General features: G+C 44.1%; 1 protein-coding gene across 1 annotated transcript; it reads left to right on the top strand.

Annotated features, from left to right (window-relative positions):
- The first annotated feature begins 380 nt into the window (after positions 1-380).
- LOC306786074 (pantothenate kinase 3-like) lies at positions 381-23968 on the top strand. The gene is made up of 9 exons (XM_079280708.1): positions 381-424; positions 790-1044; positions 10614-10760; positions 11445-11650; positions 12470-12723; positions 15986-16162; positions 16647-16770; positions 21212-21337; positions 21460-23968. Exons 2-9 carry the CDS (start codon positions 822-824, stop codon positions 21517-21519), a joined length of 1317 nt encoding a protein of 438 aa, XP_079136834.1. The 5' UTR covers positions 381-424; positions 790-821; the 3' UTR covers positions 21520-23968.
- Positions 23969-24878: the final 910 nt, after the last annotated feature.

Genomic DNA, 24878 nt, shown 5'->3' with positions numbered 1-24878 from the left:
AGAGAGAGAGAGAGAGAGAGAGAGAGAGAGAGAGAGAGAGAGAGAGACAGCGAGAGAGACACAGACAGAGACACAGACAGAGAGAGAGAGCGAGAGCGAGAGAGAGAGAGACAGAGACACAGACAGAGAGAGAGAGACACAGAGAGAGAGAGAGAGAGAGAGAGAGAGAGAGAGAGCCAGAGCCAGAGACACAGACAGAGAGAGACACAGAGATAGCGAGAGACACAGACAGAGAGAGAGAGCGAGAGAGACACAGACAGACAGAGAGAGAGAGAGAGAGAGAGAGAGAGAGAGAGAGAGAGAGAGAGACAGAGACACAGAGATAGCGAGAGACAGACAGAGAGAGATAGCGAGAGAGAGACACAGACACAGACAAAGAGAGAGAAACCGGTCGGAGGAGGTAAACGGGTTCGGTCTGCAGGAGGTGGCGTGACGTAGCAGTGTACACACACACACACACACACACACACACAGGCTGCTGCTGCCAGAATCTCAATGTGGGGAAATGACCGCGAGTGACCTCAAAGGGAACATTGTATTTCAGCGGCTGCTCGTACTTTGTATTGTATTCCTCACTAACACACACTAGCACACAGGTGTGTTCATTTTTCACAGTTGTATTTTACGGTAAAACACTACGGTGGGGGGGGGGGAAGGAAACCGACACACGGTCTAACGTTTTTAGCTGGTCGCGCGACTGTCAGTCCTCACCAGCTTTGGAAGCAGCGGGGCTAACGTTCGCCTAGCTAAAGTTAGCCGGCGGTTTGTCATTGGTTTTGCCCACTGCAGATGCTAAAAGCTAAGCTAGGCTAACCTCCGCCATGGATAAAGCAAAGTCAATGGCGGACACGAAAGGAGCGTCTTCGGGACACTTTCACGTCACCAACGGGCAGAGCCAGAGGGGATTTCACGCTAACGGCTGCGGCTCGAGCGGACCAGAAGTAGCGGTGCATCACCTGCACGAGGACGCGGAGTGTAACGGCTCCCCGGCCAAGAGGTGCCGGCTACGGCGGAGGACGGAGTCCGTGAGACGGAACAGAGTCCGTGAGTGTTATAACCGGTTTTTGTGTTGTGTGTGTGTCCTCCTTTCACTGCCTCTTTATTATCAACCGCCATTATCGTGTCGTGATTCGTCTCTTTTAGACAATATAGTCCTCCTTTTTTTCGATCAGATATCAAGCCGCTCGTGTGTCCGTGCTGATCCGCTAGTCGTCAGGGAGACCCCCTTTTTTGTTGTCACGGACGACCCCTCAGGTTTGCGTTTCTGCGCGCTGTGATTGGTCGGTTCCCCCCGGTGGCGAGAAAGCTCCTGATAAGTGGGCCTGGCTTGCCTCGGCCAATCAACTGCCGCCTCCCCTGTCTTCGGGACCCGCCCCCTTTGTTTTATTGACCGAGTATTTGTGATGATGGTGAGCAGCAGATCATCCGGGAGAAAACTTTGCAGATATTGTGCCTCACTATGAAGCTCGTAAGTGAAAAGAAACCTGGTAAGTGTTAGTTTTCAACTAACTTGTTAGTTGTTAATGTTTCATTGAGATTGTATTGTATACTTGTGTTTATTTCTTTAAAGGTGAGGTTAAAACTTTGTCCTAACTTTATCTTCATGGGTTAAAGTTTCAGTCAGGCAGAGACAGAAAGAGAGAGACAGAGAGACAAACGGACAGACACAGACGGACAGACAGACACAGAGAGAGAGAGAGAGAGAGACACGCTGCTTCATGAGAGTGTTGCTCATACATTTCTAACCATGTGGTTATCTCGTGTAACTTCAGTGTAACTTCAGTTCAAAGCCACAGGGTTTGTTGTGGCTGTCAAATGTCTGCAGAGTCATGTCGTCAGCATTCCTTACATCTACACCTAATTAAATTAAGGAGAGACAGAGAGAAGGAAAGGACGGAGGAGGCGTCCTTTTAATGCGTAAATGCACCTGTGAGGAATCCTGCATATTGCAGCATTAATCAGAGCTGACCAATAGTGAAATATGATCTTTTATTGTCCAGCCATGTGATCTAGTGATGACAGTGGTGTCAATTAAAATATAAGCCCCTATTTTTTTTATATTTTCAAAAAGTGGTTGCCATCAATGGCAAGCCCTTTCTGACGAGTCTTGATGAAAGATGACGAGTCGTTTTGCGATCAGTTGTTTATTCTTTGATTTAAAAAACATTACCAGATGAAACCGAATCACAACGTGCTACAAACATACCAGAACTTCTTTTGGGTGTTGTTTTACAGGATGTTCTCTCCGGATTCTGTATCTGTGAGATATGACATTCCTTTCATCAGTAATAAGTAATCAGAAAATTCTGGGCAAAGACATCATGTAAGCCATTTTACACACTGCAAACACAATTATACACAAACTAATATCATATCTAGAAGACATACCACAATATCACATTTTTTTCGCCATGACTCGGCGAGCCATGCACTCCGTACAAAGCTGCGAACAAAAAGCAAACCTCTAACACGGACAACCGAGATAGAAAAAAGCACGAGCATTCGACACAGAATCCAGAGAGATCTTCAGAGTGTCTCTCTGTGAAACCATTACAATCCTACAGTCAACAAGCACCACAAAACCAAGCCGCTCCACCGCAGAAGAAACCATAAATGCTTCGTACCTTGAGACGAATCATGAAGAAAAAGGATTCATATTCCGTTTTGCCGACTAAAAACACTGATGCTACGTATTTCCTGTGTTTTTTCAACTGTTTCCTGGTGAAAGGGGGGTCAGACGAGCCTGGGGGACCGTGACCGCTCTGTACTAAAACCTCTCTAACTTTTTTTTGCTTCACTTTATCAAAGCAAAGATTTGCAGAGATACTTCTGACATGTTGTGCTATGATTTAGGAGAGTTTTTTGCTTTTACCTGCATCATCAAAAAAAGATATTCATGCTTTCAGTGCTTTGTTTTCAGGCAAACCTGAAACTTTTCAATCTGAGCTGTGTTCCGTCTTCATTCACTATTAACCAGCAACAAATACACAATATTTACACATCTGAACACATCTCACAAGTGTTACCTGTATTATACCATCACAATTATTAAAATAGACCTTGTAGTTACAGATTTACAGTCTTTTTAGTACGGGTATGCAATTTTCGAGCAGAGGCCTAAATATAGGGCTAGGCTTTATTAGGTTTTAATTCAGGACAACGTTCACCCAGTTTCAGCTGGTAACAACCGGAGCGTGTTCATTTAGTAACAGAATAACTCCTATTTAAAAAAAAATAAAAAGATACAGGTTTGACAAAAAGGTCGAGTCAATGTTCTACTACCTCCTGTTGCAGCTGGATCGAGAACGAGGCGTGAAGTTTCGGTCGGGGGGGGGGGCGTAAATACCTGAAACAATCTACAACAGTTTAGTGTTTCTAAAAGACTTCTGTCCTCGCGTTTGGTCTTTCTCTTCTATCACATGTGTTTCTAGACAGAGTAGTAGTTTGTTTCACCAGATATATAGATATCATTCCCTAAAGATCCTAGTAGTAGAAGTAGTATCTGGAGGGCCAGTACTAGTAGTGGGTATTAATGTGATACAGCGTCATATTGCAATAGTTTGATCTATAAAAGCCCACTCTTTTCTCATCCAACAGTCTCAAATACAAAGATATTTAATTCAAAACTGAAGCAATAAGTTGATTAATTACTATTTTCTGAAATCTTTTATAGACCAAAAGATTTATGGATTCATTGTGAAAATATTTGATAATTAATACAATTTAGTTTATTCATGAGATAAGACAAAGAAAATTCTCCCAGTGGGGAATCTGGAAGAAGGGAATAATTGGCATTTTTGCTTAAATAAATCAGTTAAAGGATTAATAGAAATATATCATTTTCTGGGTCTACTGCAGCAACTGTAGTATTAAAATACGCAGTAATCAAAGCAGTGATATCTATAGTACTGTGAGTAGTATTCTTGGCAGTGTCGTAGTCAGATTCAAATTGTTTTGATGAGTAGATATTATATCGACTGTATGCACACTTTGTCTTATCACACGAGCGTGCTGTGCAACAAGCGTTGTTCTTGTCTCTGTGAAACCTGGGACTGAAGGTTAACACGTTTAATAGAAACGGTTGCTGTCCTCTGATTGCATTTCTTAGTTACAGTTCACATATTCGGATGGTCCAACCCGAAGTTTACATGTTTAAAGCATGTTTGTGCATATGTTTATTTACATTGGTCTCTTGTTGCTTCAATATGATAAGACAAGTCAAAGCACAACATTTAGCCTTTAAATACATTTAACTTTAGTTCATTTTAGGTTAATATTCATAGTTTACAACATCTGCATAAATGTACTCCATTGCCATTTTTGGCTACGGCTGTGGAGGAAAACGTGATTGTCACTTGAGGACGCCGTCATGTATCTTTGGCAGCTTCATCTTGTGTCACAGAAGAAGATCATATTTCTGTTTCTAGTGTCTCACGGTTCTGCCTCGGTGCTCGTTATTAATCATCTTTCCTACGGCCTCAAGGGTGAAGCAGCCGACCTCAATCATGAATCCTGTTGTGGGAAACAAGTGTGTCTTGCATTATAAAAAGGTTTTCTCTCATGTACACACATTGTGATAAAACATTAAGACAACTGAGGAAGAGAGTTGTTGGTTTCAGTAATGTGAAAACGTCTTATCATGACTATCCTGGCTAAAATAGTTGTGATTTATGTTATTATCCCGTATGTCTGGGCAACATATCAATATTAGATATCGTCTTAGATTTTGGAAATTGTAATATGGCTCAAGTGTTGTTTTTTTCTGGTTTTAAAGACAACATTACAGTAAAGTGTAGAACCAGACTGTTCTAGTTAGTTCGAATATCCACATCACTCATGATTATTTATCAGAAATCTCGTTGTTTAAATATTAAGTACAATGTCGTGGTAAAAAATATTGTGATATTTGATTTTCTCATCATCGCTCAGCTCTCGTATCCCGATCATCAAAATGTGCTTAAACTCTTAAAATAGCACTATATACTGGAATCGCTGACATATTGTTAAGAAACATATTTTTCAAGTCACTCGTGATGATTATCCCAATAAATGAAATGTTCTTGACATCGATCCGTGGTGAAACCCTCTATCGTCACATCCCTAAATGTATCTCTTACTGTTGTCACAAGATACAGTAGAGTAGTTGAGTTCAACGTCAATATGTCAATGTGTTGTTGAAGAAAATCTATTTACAAAGCTCAGTTCATGTTGACAGACATTAGAGCAGGTCAGTAGGTGAGAGGGGACTGTACCAAAAAGTCAACCAAACCACAAAGGAGGTGATAGGTGACCCCACAAAACACCATCCACAGGGAAGCAGCAACAGGTGTAGAGGTAACAGCGAGCGTAGAGGTAACAGCGGGCGTAGAGGTAACAGCGAGCGTAGAGGTAACAGCGGGCGTAGAGGTAACAGCGAGCGTAGAGGTAACAGCGGACGTAGCGGTAACAGCGGACGTAGCGGTAACAGCGGACGTAGCGGTAACAGCGAGCGTAGAGGTAACAGCGAGCGTAGAGGTAACAGCGAGCGTAGAGGTAACAGCGAGCGTAGAGGTAACAGCGGGCGTAGAGGTAACAGCGGGCGTAGAGGTAACAGCGAGCGTAGAGGTAACAGCGAGCGTAGAGGTAACAGCGAGCGTAGAGGTAACAGCGGGCGTAGAGGTAACAGCGGGCGTAGAGGTAACAGCGGGTGTAGAGGTAACAACGGTTGTGTAGAGGCAACAACGGGTGTAGAGGTAACGGGTGGTGTAGAGGCAACAACGGGTGTAGAGGCAACAACGGGTGTAGAGGTAACAACGGTTGTGTAGAGGCAACAACGGGTGTAGAGGTAACAACGGTTGTGTAGAGGCAACAACGGGTGTAGAGGCAACAACGGGTGTAGAGGCAACAACGGGTGTAGAGGTAACAGGTGGTATAGAGGTAACAACGGGAGTAGAGGTAAAAACGGGTGTAGAGATAACAACGGGTGTAGAGATAACAACGGGTGTAGAGATAACAACGGGTGTAGAGGTAACAACGGGTGTAGAGATAACAACGGGTGTAGAGATAACAACGGGTGTAGAGATAACAACGGGTGTAGAGATAACAACGGGTGTAGAGATAACAACGGGTGTAGAGGTAACGGGTGGTGTAGAGGTAACGGGTGGTGTAGAGGTAACGGGTGGTGTAGAGGGAACGGGTGGTGTAGAGGTAACGGGTGGTGTAGAGGTAACAACGGGAGTAGAGGTAACAACGGGTGTAGAGGTAACAGGTGGTGTAGAGGTAGCAACGGGTGTAGAGGTAACAACGGGTGTAGAGATAACAACGGGTGTAGAGATAACGGGTGTAGAGGTAACGGGTGGTGTAGAGGGAACAATGGGTGTAGAGGTAATGGGTGGTGTAGAGGTAACTGGTGGTGTAGAGGTAACGGGTGGTGTAGAGGTAACAGGTGGTGTAGAGGTAACGGGTGGTGTAGAGGTAACAGGTGGTGTAGAGGTAACGGGTGGTGTAGAGGTAACAGGTGGTGTAGAGGTAACAGGTGGTGTAGAGGTAACGGGTGGTGTAGAGGTAACGGGTGGTGTAGAGGTAACGGGTGGTGTAGAGGTAACGGATGGTGTAGAGGTAACAGGTGGTGTAGAGGTAACGGGTGGTGTAGAGGTAACGGATGGTGTAGAGGTAACAGGTGGTGTAGAGGTAACGGGTGGTGTAGAGGTAACGGGTGGTGTAGAGGTAACGGGTGGTGTAGAGGTAACGGGTGGTGTAGAGGTAACGGGTGGTGTAGAGGTAACGGGTGGTGTAGAGGTAACAGGTGGTGTAGAGGTAACTGGTGGTGTAGAGGTAACGGGTGGTGTAGAGGTAACGGGTGGTGTAGAGGTAACGGGTGGTGTAGAGGTAACAGGTGGTGTAGAGGTAACGGGTGGTGTAGAGGTAACAGGTGGTGTAGAGGTAACAGGTGGTGTAGAGGTAACGGGTGGTGTAGAGGTAACGGGTGGTGTAGAGGTAACGGGTGGTGTAGAGGTAACGGATGGTGTAGAGGTAACAGGTGGTGTAGAGGTAACGGGTGGTGTAGAGGTAACGGATGGTGTAGAGGTAACAGGTGGTGTAGAGGTAACGGGTGGTGTAGAGGTAACGGGTGGTGTAGAGGTAACGGGTGGTGTAGAGGTATGTTGTGGAAGATTTCTAAGTTAATCGGGAGAAGAGAGTTTTCTCTGTTTCTCTCTGTTTCTCTGCTTGCAAGGGAAGACTATACAACAGAATACGTATTCAGCAGTCTGGTAAAAGCTTCATAATATGTAACACGCAGGCTCCTTTATTTCTACAGCAACACGTTAGATAGAAGTGCAGCTCGTCTGCTGTGTCCAGCTGACTTCACAGCTTCAATACATTCAAGGCAACATGAGTCTGTTCAACGTGATGCAACTGCTGAGTCTGACCTTTCTTTACTCCATGTAAGGAACAAGTTGTTCTGCCACTCTGCAAGTAGTTTTGCTACTTTGTCAGCAGCCATTTTCCTTAATTGATGACACGTAAGTTTTCGAGTTCACATCGTGGACACAAAGTTCAAATGCATATTTTACCATTGCATTTAACAGGTGGTGTAGAGTTAACAGCGCCACAGACTATAATAAACCAGATGCTAGATTGTATTGTGCTCTCAGGTGTTAATTACAATGCAAACCTTCAAGAAAAGAACAAAACATACTTTGTGTTGCATCACGTTGAACTGACACCAGCTCAGCTCTGTTGTCAAGAGACAGAAACGCTGTCACGCAAACAGGATCATATCAGGTGTCGTACGATATACAATAAACTCTGGATTGGGGTTGTTTGAGTTCAGTCGAGCACTTGAAGGCTGTAACTTGCTGCTAATCTTCCACCACCGTGTCTCCTAACGACATAACATACCGGTATGTATGCGTGTACTGATGCTAATAAAGCTTACAACCATGTGGTCAAATGTGGCGGCTCTAATCTGAAAGTGGTCAATAGGTTCCCCTTCAACAGTGTGTTGTGAAACAGTCGCGTCAGACATGTGCAGACGTTTAGGGCTCAACATCTGGTGTTTTAACCCGTCAGGAGGAGTGTAACTAACGGATGCATCCCCAACAAATCTAACAACGGTGCTGACTTTACTCCATTTATGCCTCCACGGTGAGGGGAGAATCAAAACACTGAGAATAGTCTTCATGAATTGGAGTAAATGGGGTCAAAACTACATCAAAACAACTGTTTTCCAAACGATAAGTCATCTATTCAGATGGTAATGTTTTAGCAAAGATGCATTTGGTCTTTAAATTGTGACGGTAATATTTCTGGGTTTCTGGCTGTCAAACTATGACATTTAAAGACGTTATCTTTTAGGCTTCAGAATCCATTTTTCACTGTTTCTTGAGGTGTTTTCTCGTATGTAAGAAACGCTGCTGTTTTTCCTCAACATGTCTTAGTTGTGTGTTGTCTTGAACAGTTCCACAGTGTTTCCATTGTTCCACAGAAGTTTAATGGTTCCTTGTTGTTCTTTTCTCTTCTCAAACGTGACGTTTCAAAGCCTAATATCGTGCAGAGTCACCGTCTCTGCTTGACAATGAGCGTTGTCAAATATGTGGGTCACTCAACCAGAATAACGAGATATTTGTATGAGAAGTAAATCAATGCAGGAGGCTTCTAAAGATAGAAAGGATTCTTCTGCTGCAATAAAATCCAGTGGCCAAAGAGAGTAAAAACACCAGTCTGTGCGCACATAATTACCTCGATTTAATGAAATCGTTCCCACGTTTTGAATGGTCAAATAATGCACAAGGCCAAGTGATTCATTCCGGCCTCCATGTGCTTATAAAGAGCTTGTCCTTGTTAGATAGAGACTCTTTTAAATGAGCTTTACTGCAGCTTATCAAGACATGTTGACAACACTTTCATTTATTGCAACGGATTGTTGTTATAAAAGGTGATTGGTGTTTCCCAGTAATTACTGTGGGCCTACCACAGTACTGGATGGCCATCACCATTCATATCTATGTACAAATATCCTTTATTGGCACACAGAGTTCTTTATTTTGACTTCATAGTTGGTCAAGAAGAAATCCTCGTGGTAACCGCTGAAGCATTTAAAGGCTGAACTGTTGTACTGCACATTAACCCTCAAAGTGGGAAACATTTCATTAAACTGAGGCAATTACAATCTCTTGCGTACAAATTAATAAATTGTGGCGTTGATTTATTTATTTCTTCTTCTTCGGCTTCGCACCGATTTGATTTTATACTCTGAGACAAAGGTATTAACTTTACAATGATGTAAAACTGAGAAGCAGCACATCACCAGCTCTAATTATCACACAAATAAAGCCTACAACTATCAATAAAAACTAAGAAAGGCTGACGATGCTCTGTTAAATCTAGTGGCTGCTTTGTGGTGCATTTGAAACCTCCTTCAGTATCACTTCTCCTCCTCCTCTATTCCAGTAAATCTTCCTTTAAATGAATTAGATGGATCGAGAGACAAGAAGCATGCGAAGGAAGGGAAGAGGAGGAAGGAAAAGAGGATGAGGAGTGAGAGAGAGAGAAAGATGGTGTGTATGCTGGAGAGATGATGGAGGAGGAGGTTCTCTGTTTCCATGGGCACTGTTGCTCTTGTTGAGCTGTGGTGTTTTATTTGTATTGTTGTGCTGAACTCAATGTTCTCACCAGCTCTGACTTGTTTCTTCCTTACGCTCCTCCGTCCTGAAAATGGATTTATTTCTTCATTTTCTTGCTAAAATATCAGATAATTGTAGAAATACCATCCATTATAATATCCTACAATATAATAATGGGAATAATGGGGACAAAGGTGTATTTGGTTGATTTTGGATTTCCTCAATCTGGCCCAGCACTAGTCTGTAAATATGTTATATACATGGCCTCATACAGATGAATCATAAGATCGTTAGGGCTCGAGCAACCGATGTCGGGCCGCGGAGGCCCGATTGAAATCCAACGGATTATTATTATTATTGTTTTATTATTATTATTCCGATTTTTATTTTTGTACATTGGCCGCATTTTTGTGGGACTTGCCATACTCCAAAATTCACCACATTTTGCACACTTGTCAGGCCTGGTTAAAATAGCCATTTGATATCGGTTGCATATTTGTGTTTTAAAAAATGTCTCTCTAGCGCCCCCTACAAGTTGTCGAATTACTTGAAATTAGACAAATATGTCCAGCTCCGCTAGCTCTACCAAAAAGCCTCTTGGACCCCTGAACTCCGTCTACCAACATTTTCCGCCATTTAGAATTTTGTGACAAATGTATTTTTGCAAACTCCTCCTACATGCTGGGTCTGATTGCTAACAAATCAGCTGTCCCTAGGAGGAGTTCGTTAAAGTATAGCGCCTAGCAATTATTAAAAATCAAGGGAAAATTAACACAAAAATCGAAATGGCCGACTTCCGGTACGGTTTAAAACATGGTCCCAGGAGACTTTTTTTAAGTCTCCATGGGATACACATGAAATCGCATATCTGCTATCGTGGACTCGTGATTCGCTTCAAAGCGGACCGAGACCCGGACGTTCGGTCCGCACCAGGGTTTTGATTGGCAGCTTTCACACCGGGCCCAAAACAAACTGGTTGATTACAATCTTGTTGTCGTCTCTCTCCAGCCTTCCCCTGGTTCGGCATGGACATCGGTGGCACCTTGGTCAAGTTGGTGTACTTTGAGCCGGTCGATATAACTGCAGAGGAAGAACAAGAAGAAGTGGAAAACCTCAAGTCCATCCGCCGCTACCTCACCTCAAATGTGGCCTATGGTACGTCTATACACACATGCACACACACACACACACACACACACACACACACACACATACATGCATCTGTTGACTCGTGTATCTAAAACGGGGCGAGTCAGGTCAAGGACTCCTATCATGAAGATAGCAGGATGTACTTTTCCCTGTGTGTAGCTCGTGAATTGCATAAGATTGATAAGGTGCTTTGTTCTTGACTTCAGCAGATAAGGGTTGCCATTTTGAGAGATTGATATCAACATTTCTTGTCCGAAACACATTTTATTATTTGTTGGTGCGTCTACTCGCATGTGCACATCTGCTTTAGGGACGACGGTGAAACAAAGTGAAGAAGTTATTTGACTGAGGGGTGATTTGATTCAAAAGAACGAAAAACAGAGAAATGTGTGAAGTCTTCAGAGGAAAAGCAAAGCATGAACAACTCATGTCAACATGTTGCATCTTTATTACCAAGCTGACGTTTAGTTTAACTGTAAAGTATCTTCATTACTCAAAATATAAGGTGACTAAAAACCACAACTATATTTTCAGTTTCAACAACCAAATGCTGCTTTCCTGACAATCATTTCTAAAAGTGTTGAGTCCTGTTCAGGTTCAGTTATTCCAGAAAGTGCTCAGAGTGTTTGTTTAACTCATAAAAGAACACAGAGTCCCGTCACATGTAAAACTGGTTCCTGCCTCGCTCAGGTAAAACCGGCGTCCGTGACGTCCACCTGGAGCTGAGGAACCTGACCATGTGCGGCCGGACGGGGAACCTGCACTTTATCCGCTTCCCGACGCAGGCCATGCCCCGGTTCATCCAGATGGGTCACGACAAGAACTTCTCCAGCCTACACACGACACTCTGCGCCACCGGAGGCGGAGCCTACAAGTTCGAGAACGACTTCAGGACGGTGAGGACGGAGAACGTTGTCTGATTGGTTATTAGAATCGGACAAAACAAGACATTTAATGACAATCTAGAACATTACAACTGTCATTTTTTGTGTTTTCTCTTGATCAAACAAGAAAATGTGATTCGATAATTAAAACAATGGTTAATTGCAGTCAGGCAGCAACCTCTGGGTCTGAAAAGTGAAGTCAATGCTTCATGTGTTAAAGCTGCATTCTCTCTAGTGTCCACCAGGGGGCGACTCCTCTGGTTGTATAGAAGTCTATAGAAAATGACTCTACTTCTCTCTTGATTTATTCCCTCAGTAAACATTGTAAACATGAGTTTATGTCTCAATCTCTAGTTTCAAGTCTTCTTCAATACAGCATGATGTTCATTTAGTACATTATGGTCCATTTAGAGTCACACAGACCATAAAGCAGGGGATGCTTTAGGGCGGGGCTACACAGTGATTGACAGGTCTCTACCAGAGACGTATACGGCGTTTTTCAGCCAAAACGCCGAACTCAAGGCTTCAAAACGTCAGTCCACAAACCAACAAGTGACCACATGGCGACTACACCATGTAAACAGCTCTGTCACATTTAAAGTTTACAGATGTAGCATACATCTCTGTCTCTCTCTCTGTCTTTGCAGTTGATTAAGGTTTTACCTGAGTTCGTTGACCTTTTCTGCAGCTCAGTAGGATCAATAAACTCTCCCTCGGCAGGCTGTCTTAAAGTTGCTTTGAGAAGCTTTTCATCTTCATTAAACTGAATAATCTTTTTTACTTTAAATCACCTTTGAGCTAGGCTAGCGTCCTCCTCTCTGTGCTCTGCAGATGGCCGACCTGGAGCTGCTGAAACTCGACGAGCTGGACTGCCTGATCCGCGGCCTGCTGTTCGTGGACCGGGTGAGCTTCAACGGACACCCAGAGGGCTACTACTTCCAGAACCCGTCGGACACCCAGAGCTGCGTGAAGAAGACCTGCACCCTGGACAACCCTTTCCCCATGCTGCTGGTCAACATCGGCTCCGGGGTCTCCATACTGGCCGTGTACTCGGAGAACGACTACAAACGGGTGACTGGGACCAGGTGAGGAGGGTAGACAACTAGAAAAGAGAAAGTAGAACCTGCAACCGCTCAGCAAGCTACCACCTACTCTCCGACTGTTATAGACATGTTGATAAAGGTATTAAATCAACGAGACCTATTTTATATATGTATGACAGATGTATGCATTTTAACAAATGTTTCCACCATTGTTCAAACCAGAGAAAATTATAATTTTAAGGTGGCTGAGCTAACCTTAGAAGTCTGGATCTTAAGTTATCAGAGGAACAAGCAGAGCTAACGTTAGCCTCAGACGTCTGGATCTTAAGTTATCAGAGGAACAAGCTGAGCTAACGTTAGCCTCAGACGTCTGGATCTTAAGTTGTCAGAGGAACAAGCTGAGCAAACGTTAGCATCAGACGTCTGGATCTTAAGTTATCAGAGGAACAAGCTGAGCAAACGTTAGCATCAGACGTCTGGATCTTAAGTTATCAGAGGAACAAGCTGAGCTAACGTTAGCCTCAGACGTCTGGATCTTAAGTTATCAGAGGAACAAGCTGAGCTAACGTTAGCCTCAGACGTCTGGATCTTAAGTTGTCAGAGGAACAAGCTGAGCAAACGTTAGCATCAGACGTCTGGATCTTAAGTTATCAGAGGAACAAGCAGAGCTAACGTTAGCCTCAGACGTCTGGATCTTAAGTTATCAGAGGAACAAGCTGAGCAAACGTTAGCGTCAGACGTCTGGATCTTAAGTTATCAGAGGAACAAGCTGAGCAAACGTTAGCATCAGACGTCTGGATCTTAAGTTATCAGAGGAACAAGCTGAGCTAACGTTAGCATCAGACGTCTGGATCTTAAGTTATCAGAGGAACAAGCTGAGCAAACGTTAGCGTCAGACGTCTGGATCTTAAGTTATCAGAGGAACAAGCTGAGCAAACGTTAGCATCAGACGTCTGGATCTTAAGTTATCAGAGGAACAAGCTGAGCTAACGTTAGCATCAGACGTCTGGATCTTAAGTTATCAGAGGAACAAGCTGAGCAAACGTTAGCGTCAGACGTCTGGATCTTAAGTTATCAGAGGAACAAGCTGAGCAAACGTTAGCATCAGACGTCTGGATCTTAAGTTATCAGAGGAACAAGCTGTGCAAACGTTAGCGTCAGACGTCTGGATCTTAAGTTATCAGAGGAACAAGCTGAGCTAACGTTAGCCTCAGACGTCTGGATCTTAAGTTATCAGAGGAACAAGCTGAGCTAACGTTAGCATCAGACGTCTGGATCTTAAGTTATCAGAGGAACAAGCTGAGCTAACGTTAGCATCATCATGTTTAACGTGAAGCTGCTTTATTCAGTGTTTTAATCAGTGGAGGAGACCTCTGTGGTAAAAACCTCCTGAACACTAAAGGAATCCTAACGACTGCAGTGAGAACAACAACTCCCATGATCCCACGCTGCGTCACCGCCAAATGTTTTGGGCCCAAAAACAATAGAAAGTCCGAAGTCCACCGTGAGCCCTAAATCAATGAGTTTTGGAACTTGAAGTTCTTTTTGCTTGAATGAATATGTGTGAACGGTGAAGGTGGCCGAATACTTTTCATAGCTTCAGTCCATCCGCCAGATAAGAACCAATCAGCTGATTTTGAATTCCAGCTGTTCTTTATCTCTGTCACCTTTTGTACCTTTGTGTCCTTATATAATACTAGAACTAGATTATGATTACATAGGGAGCTGTTGATGAGTCTTTACTAGACATGATGAGAGAAACATCAGTTATTATCTCTCACTATATTAAAACTGAGCAAAATAAGATCATTGTCAGTATTTTAACTTTTTCTCATATTTCTGTCTTGAATTTCATCTATTTATTTCATTTTTAACCATTTATAGGAAGAGATATTAGAGTTAAGGACAGAAGTAGATTTAGTAAAGTGAATCTTTGCTCGTCTTCCTCTTTCTTTCCTCTCATATTGTCTCTTTTTACCTGTACCTCCCTCTCACCTGTACCTCCATCTCACCTGTACCTCCATCTCACCTGTACCTCCCTCTCACCTGTACCTCCCTCTCACCTGTACCTCCATCTCACCTGTACCTCCATCTCACCTGTACCTCCATCTCACCTGTACCTTCCTCTCACCTGTCCCTCCCTCTCACCTGTACCTTCCTCTCACCTGTCCCTCCCTCTCACCTGTACCTTCCTCTCACCTGTACCTCCCTCGCACCGGTATCTCCGTCTCCCTCTTACCTGTACCTTCCTCTCACCTGTACCTCCCTCGCACCGGTATCTCCGTCTCCCTCTTACCTGTACCTTCCTCTCACCTGTACCTCCCTCTCACCTGTACCTTCCTCTCACCTGTACCTCCCTCTCACCTGTATCTCCGTCTCCCTCTTACCTGTACCTCCCTCTCACCTGTACCTCCCTCTCACCTGTACCTTCCTCTCACCTGTCCCTTCCTCTCACCTGTCCCTTCCTCTCACCTGTCCCTCCCTCTCACCTGTACCTCCCTCTCACCTGTACCTTCCTCTCACCTGTACCTCCCTCTCACCTGTATCTCCGTCTCCCTCTTACCTGTACCTTCCTCTCACATGTACCTTCCTCTCACTTGTACCTTCCTCTCACCTGTACCTCCCTCTCACCTGTACCTTCCTCTCACCTGTCCCTTCCTCTCACCTGTCCCTTCCTCTCACCTGTCCCTCCCTCTCACCTGTACCTCCCTCTCACCTGTACCTTCCTCTCACCTGTACCTCCCTCTCACCTGTATCTCCGTCTCCCTCTTACCTGTACCTTCCTCTCACATGTACCTTCCTCTCACCTGTCCCTCCCTCTCACCTGTACCTCCCTCTCACCTGTCCCTTCCTCTCACCTGTCCCTTCCTCTCACCTGTCCCTCCCTCTCACCTGTACCTTCCTCTCACCTGTACCTTCCTCTGACCTGTACCTCCCTCTCACCTGTACCTTCCTCTCACCTGTACCTCCCTCTCACCTGTATCTCCGTCTCCCTCTTACCTGTACCTTCCTCTCACCTGTACCTTCCTCTCACCTGTACCTTCCTCTGACCTGTACCTCCCTCTCACCTGTACCTCCCTCTCACCTGTATCTCCGTCTCCCTCTTACCTGTACCTTCCTCTCACCTGTACCTTCCTCTCACCTGTCCCTCCCTCTCACCTGTACCTCCCTCTCACCTGTCCCTTCCTCTCACCTGTCCCTTCCTCTCACCTGTCCCTCCCTCTCACCTGTACCTTCCTCTCACCTGTACCTTCCTCTGACCTGTACCTTCCTCTCACCTGTACCTCCGTCTCCTCCTCGTCAGTCTTGGAGGCGGGACCTTCCTGGGCCTCTGCTGCCTGCTGACTGGCTGTGAGACATTCGAGGAGGCATTGGAAATGGCAAGCAAGGGAGACTCCACCAACGTGGACAAACTGGTGAAGGACATCTACGGGGGAGACTACGAGCGCTTCGGACTGCAGGGTTCCGCCGTCGCATCCAGGTGAGTTCAGCGTCACCTGGAGGTCCACGACGTTCACTTCAGCAACACTCTCAAAAACCAATGAACGATACGAGTTACCATTTGTTTATGGATACATATATATTGTTATTCTGTAGTAAAGTGAGTACACGGAAGTACACAGATACATTGTTTACATGTGGTCACCTACATATACAAGACACATTTTAAAAATACAAACAGAAAAGCAATCTTAATGTTCTCTATGAATGTATGTCTGCACAAAGGACACAGTCTAACTACACACACACACACACACACACACACACACCAGCGAATCTGGGTTTAGTGTGTAAACAATGTTCAAGGGTTGATCCATAAAGCAAAGAGAGACCTCAGATTATAATCACTGTGGTTCTGAAAGTCATTTACACGCAGTGTGTGTGTGTGTGCGTGTGCGTGTGTGTGTGTGCGCGCGCGTGTGTGTGTGTGTGCGTTTATGTTTTAATGTTGTGTGTCTTTACAGTTTTGGTCACATGATGAGCAAAGAGAAGCGAGACAGCATCAGTAAGGAGGACCTGGCCAGAGCAACACTGGTGACCATCACTAACAACATCGGATCTATAGCAAGGATGTGTGCCGTCAACGAGGTACACACAGACAGACGCACAGACACACACAGACAGACGCACAGACACACACACACAGACGCACACACACACACACAGACAGACGCACAGACACTCACACAGACGCACACAGACAGACGCACAGACACACACACACAGACGCACACACACACACAGACGCACACACACACACAGACAGACGCACAGACACACACACAGACTCACACAGACGCACACAGACGCACACACACACAGACAGACGCACACACACACAGACAGACGCACAGACACACAGACGCACACACACACAGACGCACACACACAGACGCACACACACACACAGATGCACACAGACACAGATGCACACAGACACACACAGACAGATGCACACACACACACAGACACACAGACTCACACAGACTCGCACACACACAGACAGATGCACACACACACAGACGCACACAGATGCACACACACACAGACGCACACAGATGCACACAGACACAGGCGCACACACACACACAGACGCACACAGACTCACACAGATGCACACAGACACACACAGACACACACAGACTCACACAGATGCACACAGACGCACACAGACACAGACACACACAGACTCACACAGATGCACACAGACACACACAGACTCACACAGATGCACACAGACACACACAGACTCACACAGATGCACACAGACGCACACACACACAGACTCACACAGATGCACATAGACGCACACAGACACAGATGCACACAGACGCACACACACACACACAGACACACAGCTGTTCGTTGCTTTATTCTCTGAAACACAGAGGACGTACAAACTAAATGTACTGAGAAGAAAAGAGAAGGGCTACTGTAACCGGTAAAAAGCCACAAAGTAACCTCCTCTGTGCTGAGGAGGGATTATAATGATCTATAAACTCGCATCTCATATTCATGAGCTACTTTATTACAGTTATACTAACCCTGTACAGACTGAAGTCATGTATTCAATATATTATGAAGAAACAAAGGTTGAATATCCTGTAAACTATTTGATTTGGCTGATAAATATGAACTCAAATGTAGATATTTAACACCTCCCGTTTCTAAAGAAAGCAAAGCTTCTTTGTATAAACCTCTGACGTGTAAATAGTGTCACGTCTGAAACGTTACAAAGATTCAGGAGGTGTTCGACCAAACCACACGACCACTTGTGTATGCAGAATAAGCGTCTGAGTCAGAAGCTCGCCCGTACAGCAGTCAGCAGCCACTAGTCTCCACCATCCATGGTCTGTGTAAGACGCCTCGCAATGCATTCTGGGAGTGGATTTATTTGCATGAAGTTGAGTACTAGGCTCCTCCTCCTCTGGCAGCTCCTTTAAAGTAGTCGTTGTGGATCTAAAATGAAGACAGATTCAGCTTTTTAAATAGTTTTACCCCCGACCGTGTTGTAGCCATGATTTGAGTTTTTGCCTTTTGATTTAAATAGTTTACTAGAACTCAAAGTTCTACCCTCTTATCTCTTATCTTATTAAAGAGCCGGATGTGACCTCCATGTTTCTGTGTGCTGTGAGCTTCTTTACAGTGTTGCCTTGTGGCTCGGAGATCAAGCAGCATTGTACAGGGCTATCACTACACACAGAGCAGCAACAGACACACACTATCACTACACACAGAGCAGCAACAGACACACACTATCACTACACACAGAGCAGAGCAGCAACAGACACACACTATCACTACACACAGAGCAGCAACAGACACACACTATCACTACACACAGAGGAGCAACAGACACACACTATCACTACACACAGAGCAGCAACAGACACACACTATCACTACACACAGAGCAGCAACAGACACACACTATCACTACACACAGAGCAGCAACAGACACGCACTATCACTACACACAGAGCAGCAACAGACACACACTATCACTACACACAGAGGAGCAACAGACACGCACTATCACTACACACAGAGCAGCAACAGTCCACACACTATCACTACACACAGAGCAGCAACAGACACACTATCACTACACACAGAGCAGCAACAGACACACACTATCACTACACACAGAGCAGCAACAGACACACACTATCACTACACACAGAGCAGCAACAGACACACACTATCACTACACACAGAGCAGCAACAGACACACACTATCACTACACACAGAGCAGCAACAGACACACTATCACTACACACAGAGCAGCAACAGACACACACTATCACTACACACAGAGCAGCAACAGACACACACTATCACTACACACAGAGCAGCAACAGACACACACTATCACTACACACAGAGCAGCAACAGACACACACTATCACTACACACAGGAGCAACAGACACACACTATCACTACACACAGAGCAGCAACAGACACACACTATCACTACACACAGAGCAGCAACAGACACACACTATCACTACACACAGAGCAGCAACAGACACACTATCACTACACACAGAGCAGCAACAGACACACACTATCACTACACACAGAGCAGCAACAGGCACACATTATCACTACACACAGAGCAGCAACAGACACACACTATCACTACACACAGAGCAGCAACAGACACACACTATCACTACACACAGAGCAGCAACAGACACACACTATCACTACACACAGAGCAGCAACAGACACACACTATCACTACACACAGCAGCAACAGACACACACTATCACGACACACAGAGCAGCAACAGACACACACTATCACTACACACAGAGCAGCAACAGACACACACTATCACTACACACAGAGCAGCAACAGACACACACTATCACTACACACAGAGCAGCAACAGACACACACTATCACTACACACAGAGCAGCAACAGACACACACTATCACTACACACAGAGCAGCAACAGACACACACTATCACGACACACAGAGCAGCAACAGACACACACTATCACTACACACAGAGCAGCAACAGACACACACTATCACTACACACAGAGCAGCAACAGACACACACTATCACTACACACAGAGCAGCAACAGACACACACTATCACTACACACAGAGCAGCAACAGACACACACTATCACTACACACAGAGCAGCAACAGACACACACTATCACTACACACAGAGCAGCAACAGACACGCACTATCACTACACACAGAGCAGCAACAGACACGCACTATCACTACACACAGAGCAGCAACAGACACGCACTATCACTACACACAGAGCAGCAACAGACACACACTATCACGACACACAGAGCAGCAACAGACACGCACTATCACTACACACAGAGCAGCAACAGACACGCACTATCACTACACACAGAGCAGCAACAGACACACACTATCACTACACACAGAGCAGCAACAGACACACACTATCACTACACACAGAGCAGCAACAGACACGCACTATCACTACACACAGAGCAGCAACAGACACACACTATCACTACACACAGAGCAGCAACAGACACACACTATCACTACACACAGAGCAGCAACAGACACGCACTATCACTACACACAGAGCAGCAACAGACACACACTATCACTACACACAGAGCAGCAACAGACACACACTATCACTACACACAGAGCAGCAACAGACACGCACTATCACTACACACAGAGCAGCAACAGACACGCACTATCACTACACACAGAGCAGCAACAGACACGCACTATCACTACACACAGAGCAGCAACAGACACGCACTATCACTACACACAGAGCAGCAACAGACACGCACTATCACGACACACAGAGCAGCAACAGACACGCACTATCACTACACACAGAGCAGCAACAAACACACACTATCACTACACACAGAGCAGCAACAGACACACAGGACTTTTGTTAAATATAAGATCAACGTCTGTGACTTATTCTTTTTGATACAGTGCTGCAGAGGTTACCCCAGCAGTAGAGACCAGTAGAGACCAGTAGACCAGACCTTTTCCACTGTAGACCAAGAGATGTATTGGTAACCAGTGTATCAGCTCTCCAGCACCACCGTGTGGTGAGAAGGAGGTGCTGCATTGAACACAATTAATGACCGAATCTAGTTTTGTGACTTTAATTTATTTTTATTTGGACACATTGAACCGTTTTATGAAGATAGTTTTTTATAGTGTTGTATGTGTGTCAAAATGTTCTTTAAATACTTGTAGAATTTATGTCTATTAGTTAAACTGTCGACAGTTAAATATTTGCCACCTTTTATTTTGTACAGAGCTTTAAAAGGTTCTCAAAGCTCTTTACATGTTGAAACCAGTCAGTAAACGCAACACCAATAAAAAGAAAGCCGTTAAATGAAGCTATGCCAGTGAAAAGAGACGATTACAGAACAATGACTCAGTTCACAGCAGATTGAAATCGGTGAGATTTGATCGGACAAATTCAGATTTTTCTGACTTTGTTGTTTTTTTAAATGTCTGTCTTGGTATCAGAAAATCGAGCGCGTGGTGTTTGTGGGGAACTTCCTCCGCATCAACACGGTGTCCACCAAGCTGCTGGCCTACGCCATGGACTTCTGGTCCAAAGGACAACTCAGAGCCCTGTTCCTGGAGCACGAGGTGAGACCGGCACACCTACAGGAAGCTCGTTAAGAAAGTAGTGGGATTACTCAGTTCAGTGTGTAAAGTAAGTGTGTGTGTGTGTGCGTGTGTGTGTGTGTGTGTGTGTGTGTGTTCACCAGGGTTATTTCGGAGCTGTCGGGGCGCTGATGGAGCTGCTCAAGACAACCGAGGACCCCTGAAGTAAAACAACATCCCCCTTCTCCCCCTCCTTGGATGATGATGTCACCCTAATCCCCTGAACGCTGTGATGTCGACTCGATTCGGTGACGTCATCGGCTCCTGTCGCTGCTGAAAGGCCCCCCCACTAAAGGAAACGCTAAGAGAGAAACTGAGAAAAGCCATTTTAGAAATTTAACATTTGTAAATAAAGACGACCTCTAACACCCCCCCCCCCTCCCCCGTAGAGGTTTTAATATTGTAATCTTTAATTTATGGTAATCTGTACTCTGTGTCAGGAAGCACAGAGACACAGAAGAGGGTTAGTGTTTAGTGTGAGTATCTACTGTAGCAGCGCGTCCTGGAGGCGGCGTCTTTTGACCACTTTAAAGCCTCCTGGTGGACGTTACTGGTGTCACACCAGCTCCAGACTCGAAGCAGCTGATGAGGGGCTTGTTGTTGCACAACAAATGTTTCCCACAATGCCACAGTCCCTCTCTCAAGGAGTGCACCGAGAGGCCAAATATCCTGTTTGAGATCTGCACGACTCCTTCAGAAGAACGCTCTGGAATTCTTTCTTTGTTTCCGCTGCACGCGGCCTTTCTTTGTTTGTCTGTCCTCCGTCTGCCTCCACGTAAACGTTAAACACCACATTGCCACACATGCATCCCTAACCCTGCAGGTTTTAGTGTCTCGGTACGCCTCCACGGGATCCGTCTCTCTCCATGCTTCCCATTCGTTGAGCAGCCGTGCAATGCATTCTGGGAGGGGCGTTCACGTTGGCGCGCTCCCTCATTTGCATGAAGTTGAGGTTGTAAAGCTACTTTACGCAAATCAGAGGAGGTTCTGCATGTGAAATGAAGATGGATTTAACAGCTGCGTGGTTTATTCTTTTAGCTTCTGTTTGCAGAATTACATTTTTGATGAAATATTAAAAAGTGGACGCGTACCGTTAGACGACGGGACCAAGACCTTGTCTTCCAACAGATGTTTGCATTACGCAACATCTGCCCTGTCTCCTCACCCTCCAGCTTCTCGGCCACCCTGCTGCCTTGTTTTAATGTCGCAGATGTTGTCAAAGTGCTGCTGGGTCCCGAAAACCTGGAGTACTGAACCAGGACCAGGTCCAGACCGACTTAGGCTTCTAAATCAGAACGAACCAGGCCGTGGTCCTGATCCGAGTCAGTATCCAGAACTAGGACTCTTAAGGACTCTTAAGTGATGCTCAAACAGCAGTGAAGCCCCTGTGACTCTGGGATGGAAACCCCAATCTCTCTCTTGTTGCCTGTAATATTAATGTGAGCGGAGAGAAACAGGAAGCTGTAGATCGCGTCACGCCTCCTGCTCTTTGGTTTGTGGTTTATTTTGACGGTTTTAACGTCAATGAATCCTATAAATGTGTAGTTTCTCTCCCAGCATGCACCTCTTTGTGTCCTCTTGTTTTTAAACGAACCCCGTGTCGCTGAGGATTCTCTGAAGTAACGAGTTTCTTTAAATCCTTGATCAGCCCGTAGAATGTAATGTAAGTATTGTTGATCTCCTCTAACGTCTAACATGGACGAACGACACTTTGACCCTCGACAGAACACGTGTTCGCTGCTCCGACCTTTTGCTTCATTTGAAAAAGATTTGAGTCACCGAGGTTCTTTTAAAGTCCAGACACACTTTCTGAAACCATCGAGAATAGATTTTAAGGAAGAATAATCTCATATTCTGTACTTCATTCATACTAAAGTAGTATTTTTTACTAATGTGGTACTTTGATTGTAACCGCCTTCGTTAACTAATCTATCGGCTTCAATAATCAAACATGCATTATGTGTCGTTTTCTCTCTAAATGTTTCTTTATATATTTGCCTTTATATGTGGCCTCAGCTTTACAGTCGCACTGCTGCTGGTTATCTCTTCTTCTTCTTCTGTTGGTTATCTCTTCTTCTGCTGCTGGTTATCTCTTCTTCTTCTTCTGTTGCCTTTAATGTGCGTCTGGTTTGTGATTTCGCGTCTTCACCTGCTGATCTTCACCTCAATGTTTCACTGCCGTTCACACAAGCATCTGGTTTGTTTCGTGTGGTTTCTCTTTGCCATGGTACTGTAACAGATTATTATTATAATGTAACACTCATCACCTCCACTCTCTGCAGTGGTTCGTATAGTACGATGTCAGATCATGGATAAGAGGTGGAGCCTCCTGTTCGTGGCCAGTGGTTGGTTCAGGAATAATAATGTTTGTTTGCTTTCTCTCGTGTGATTCTGTGAATGTACGGTTGTACAGAATGATCTTGTTTCTCGGTTGGCACAAAAGAACCAGTGTGAATGTTTAACAGGTGTGTAGATCTCCTCTTTTCTAATGTGTGCTGATAACTTTCATTTTATTTATTTGAAGCATATCATCATTGTTCCTGCAGAGCCTTTAATCTCCTTCATTACTCAGCAGATCATCCATGACTCATGTTAACGCGTCTACAACTGAGCTTCATGCTGTCATGCTGTCATGGTATATATATAAATATATTAATATTTATATATATATATATTTTATATATTTATATATATATATATATTTTATATATTTATATATATATATATTTATATATATATATATATATATATATATATATTTTATATATTTATATATTTATATATATATATATATATTTTATATATTTATATATATATATATATATATTTTATATATTTATATATTTATATATATATATATATTTATATATATATATATATTTATATATATATAAATATATATATATATAAATATATTAATATTTATATATATATATATATTTTATATATTTATATATATATATATTTTATATATTTATATATATATATATATATAAATAGTTATAACACTATTAAAGGTGGACGTAGGCAGCAGGATGTTTCAGTATAAAACATGTTTTTGTTTGTTTTCAGTGTGACACTAAGAAGCTTTTCTTTCTTTAATCTGCTGCATGTTTGTGTTCATCTTCAGACCTCACAGTGACGTGACCTCTGACCTGTGAGGCTCAGACTTCCTGTTTGTGTTGAACCCTTGCAGCCTTTTATTTTATTTGTCTTCTTGAAGACCGTCACGCTTGTGTGTTTGATTTGTACAGAGATTTTGTAAATAATATTAATATGATATATTCTCCACCAGCAAATCTTGTCTGTTGATTTTAGTTGATTTAACTGTTCTAAAAGGGGGCGTGGCTTCCCAAAACACTAACTCAGCACTTCTTTTTAAATAGGAATGAATAAATGTTTTATTCGTGATTCTCCATGTGATCAAAGCTTCAGTAAGTTGAACTCATGCTGGTTCTGGGAAGCCCAGCTCTTCTTCTGCTGCTTTTAACTCCTGGTTTGAAATAAGTGAATAAAAATAAAG

This window comes from Melanostigma gelatinosum (assembly GCF_949748355.1).
Source record: "Melanostigma gelatinosum genome assembly, chromosome: 12".
NCBI classification, from domain to species: Eukaryota; Metazoa; Chordata; class Actinopteri; order Perciformes; family Zoarcidae; genus Melanostigma; species Melanostigma gelatinosum.
The sequence above is the reverse complement of the archived record's forward strand: the minus strand, read 5'-3'. Positions and strand labels throughout refer to the sequence as shown.

Excerpts from the sequence above, each read along its gene's own strand:
- LOC306786074 (XM_079280708.1), top strand. The coding sequence starts at position 822 with ATGGATAAAGCAAAGTCAATGGCGGACACGAAAGGAGCGTCTTCGGGA. Across the intron at positions 10,761-11,444 it reads CACCTCAAATGTGGCCTATG|GTAAAACCGGCGTCCGTGAC; the intron begins GTACGTCTATAC and ends TGCCTCGCTCAG. Across the intron at positions 21,338-21,459 it reads CCCTGTTCCTGGAGCACGAG|GGTTATTTCGGAGCTGTCGG; the intron begins GTGAGACCGGCA and ends TGTGTTCACCAG.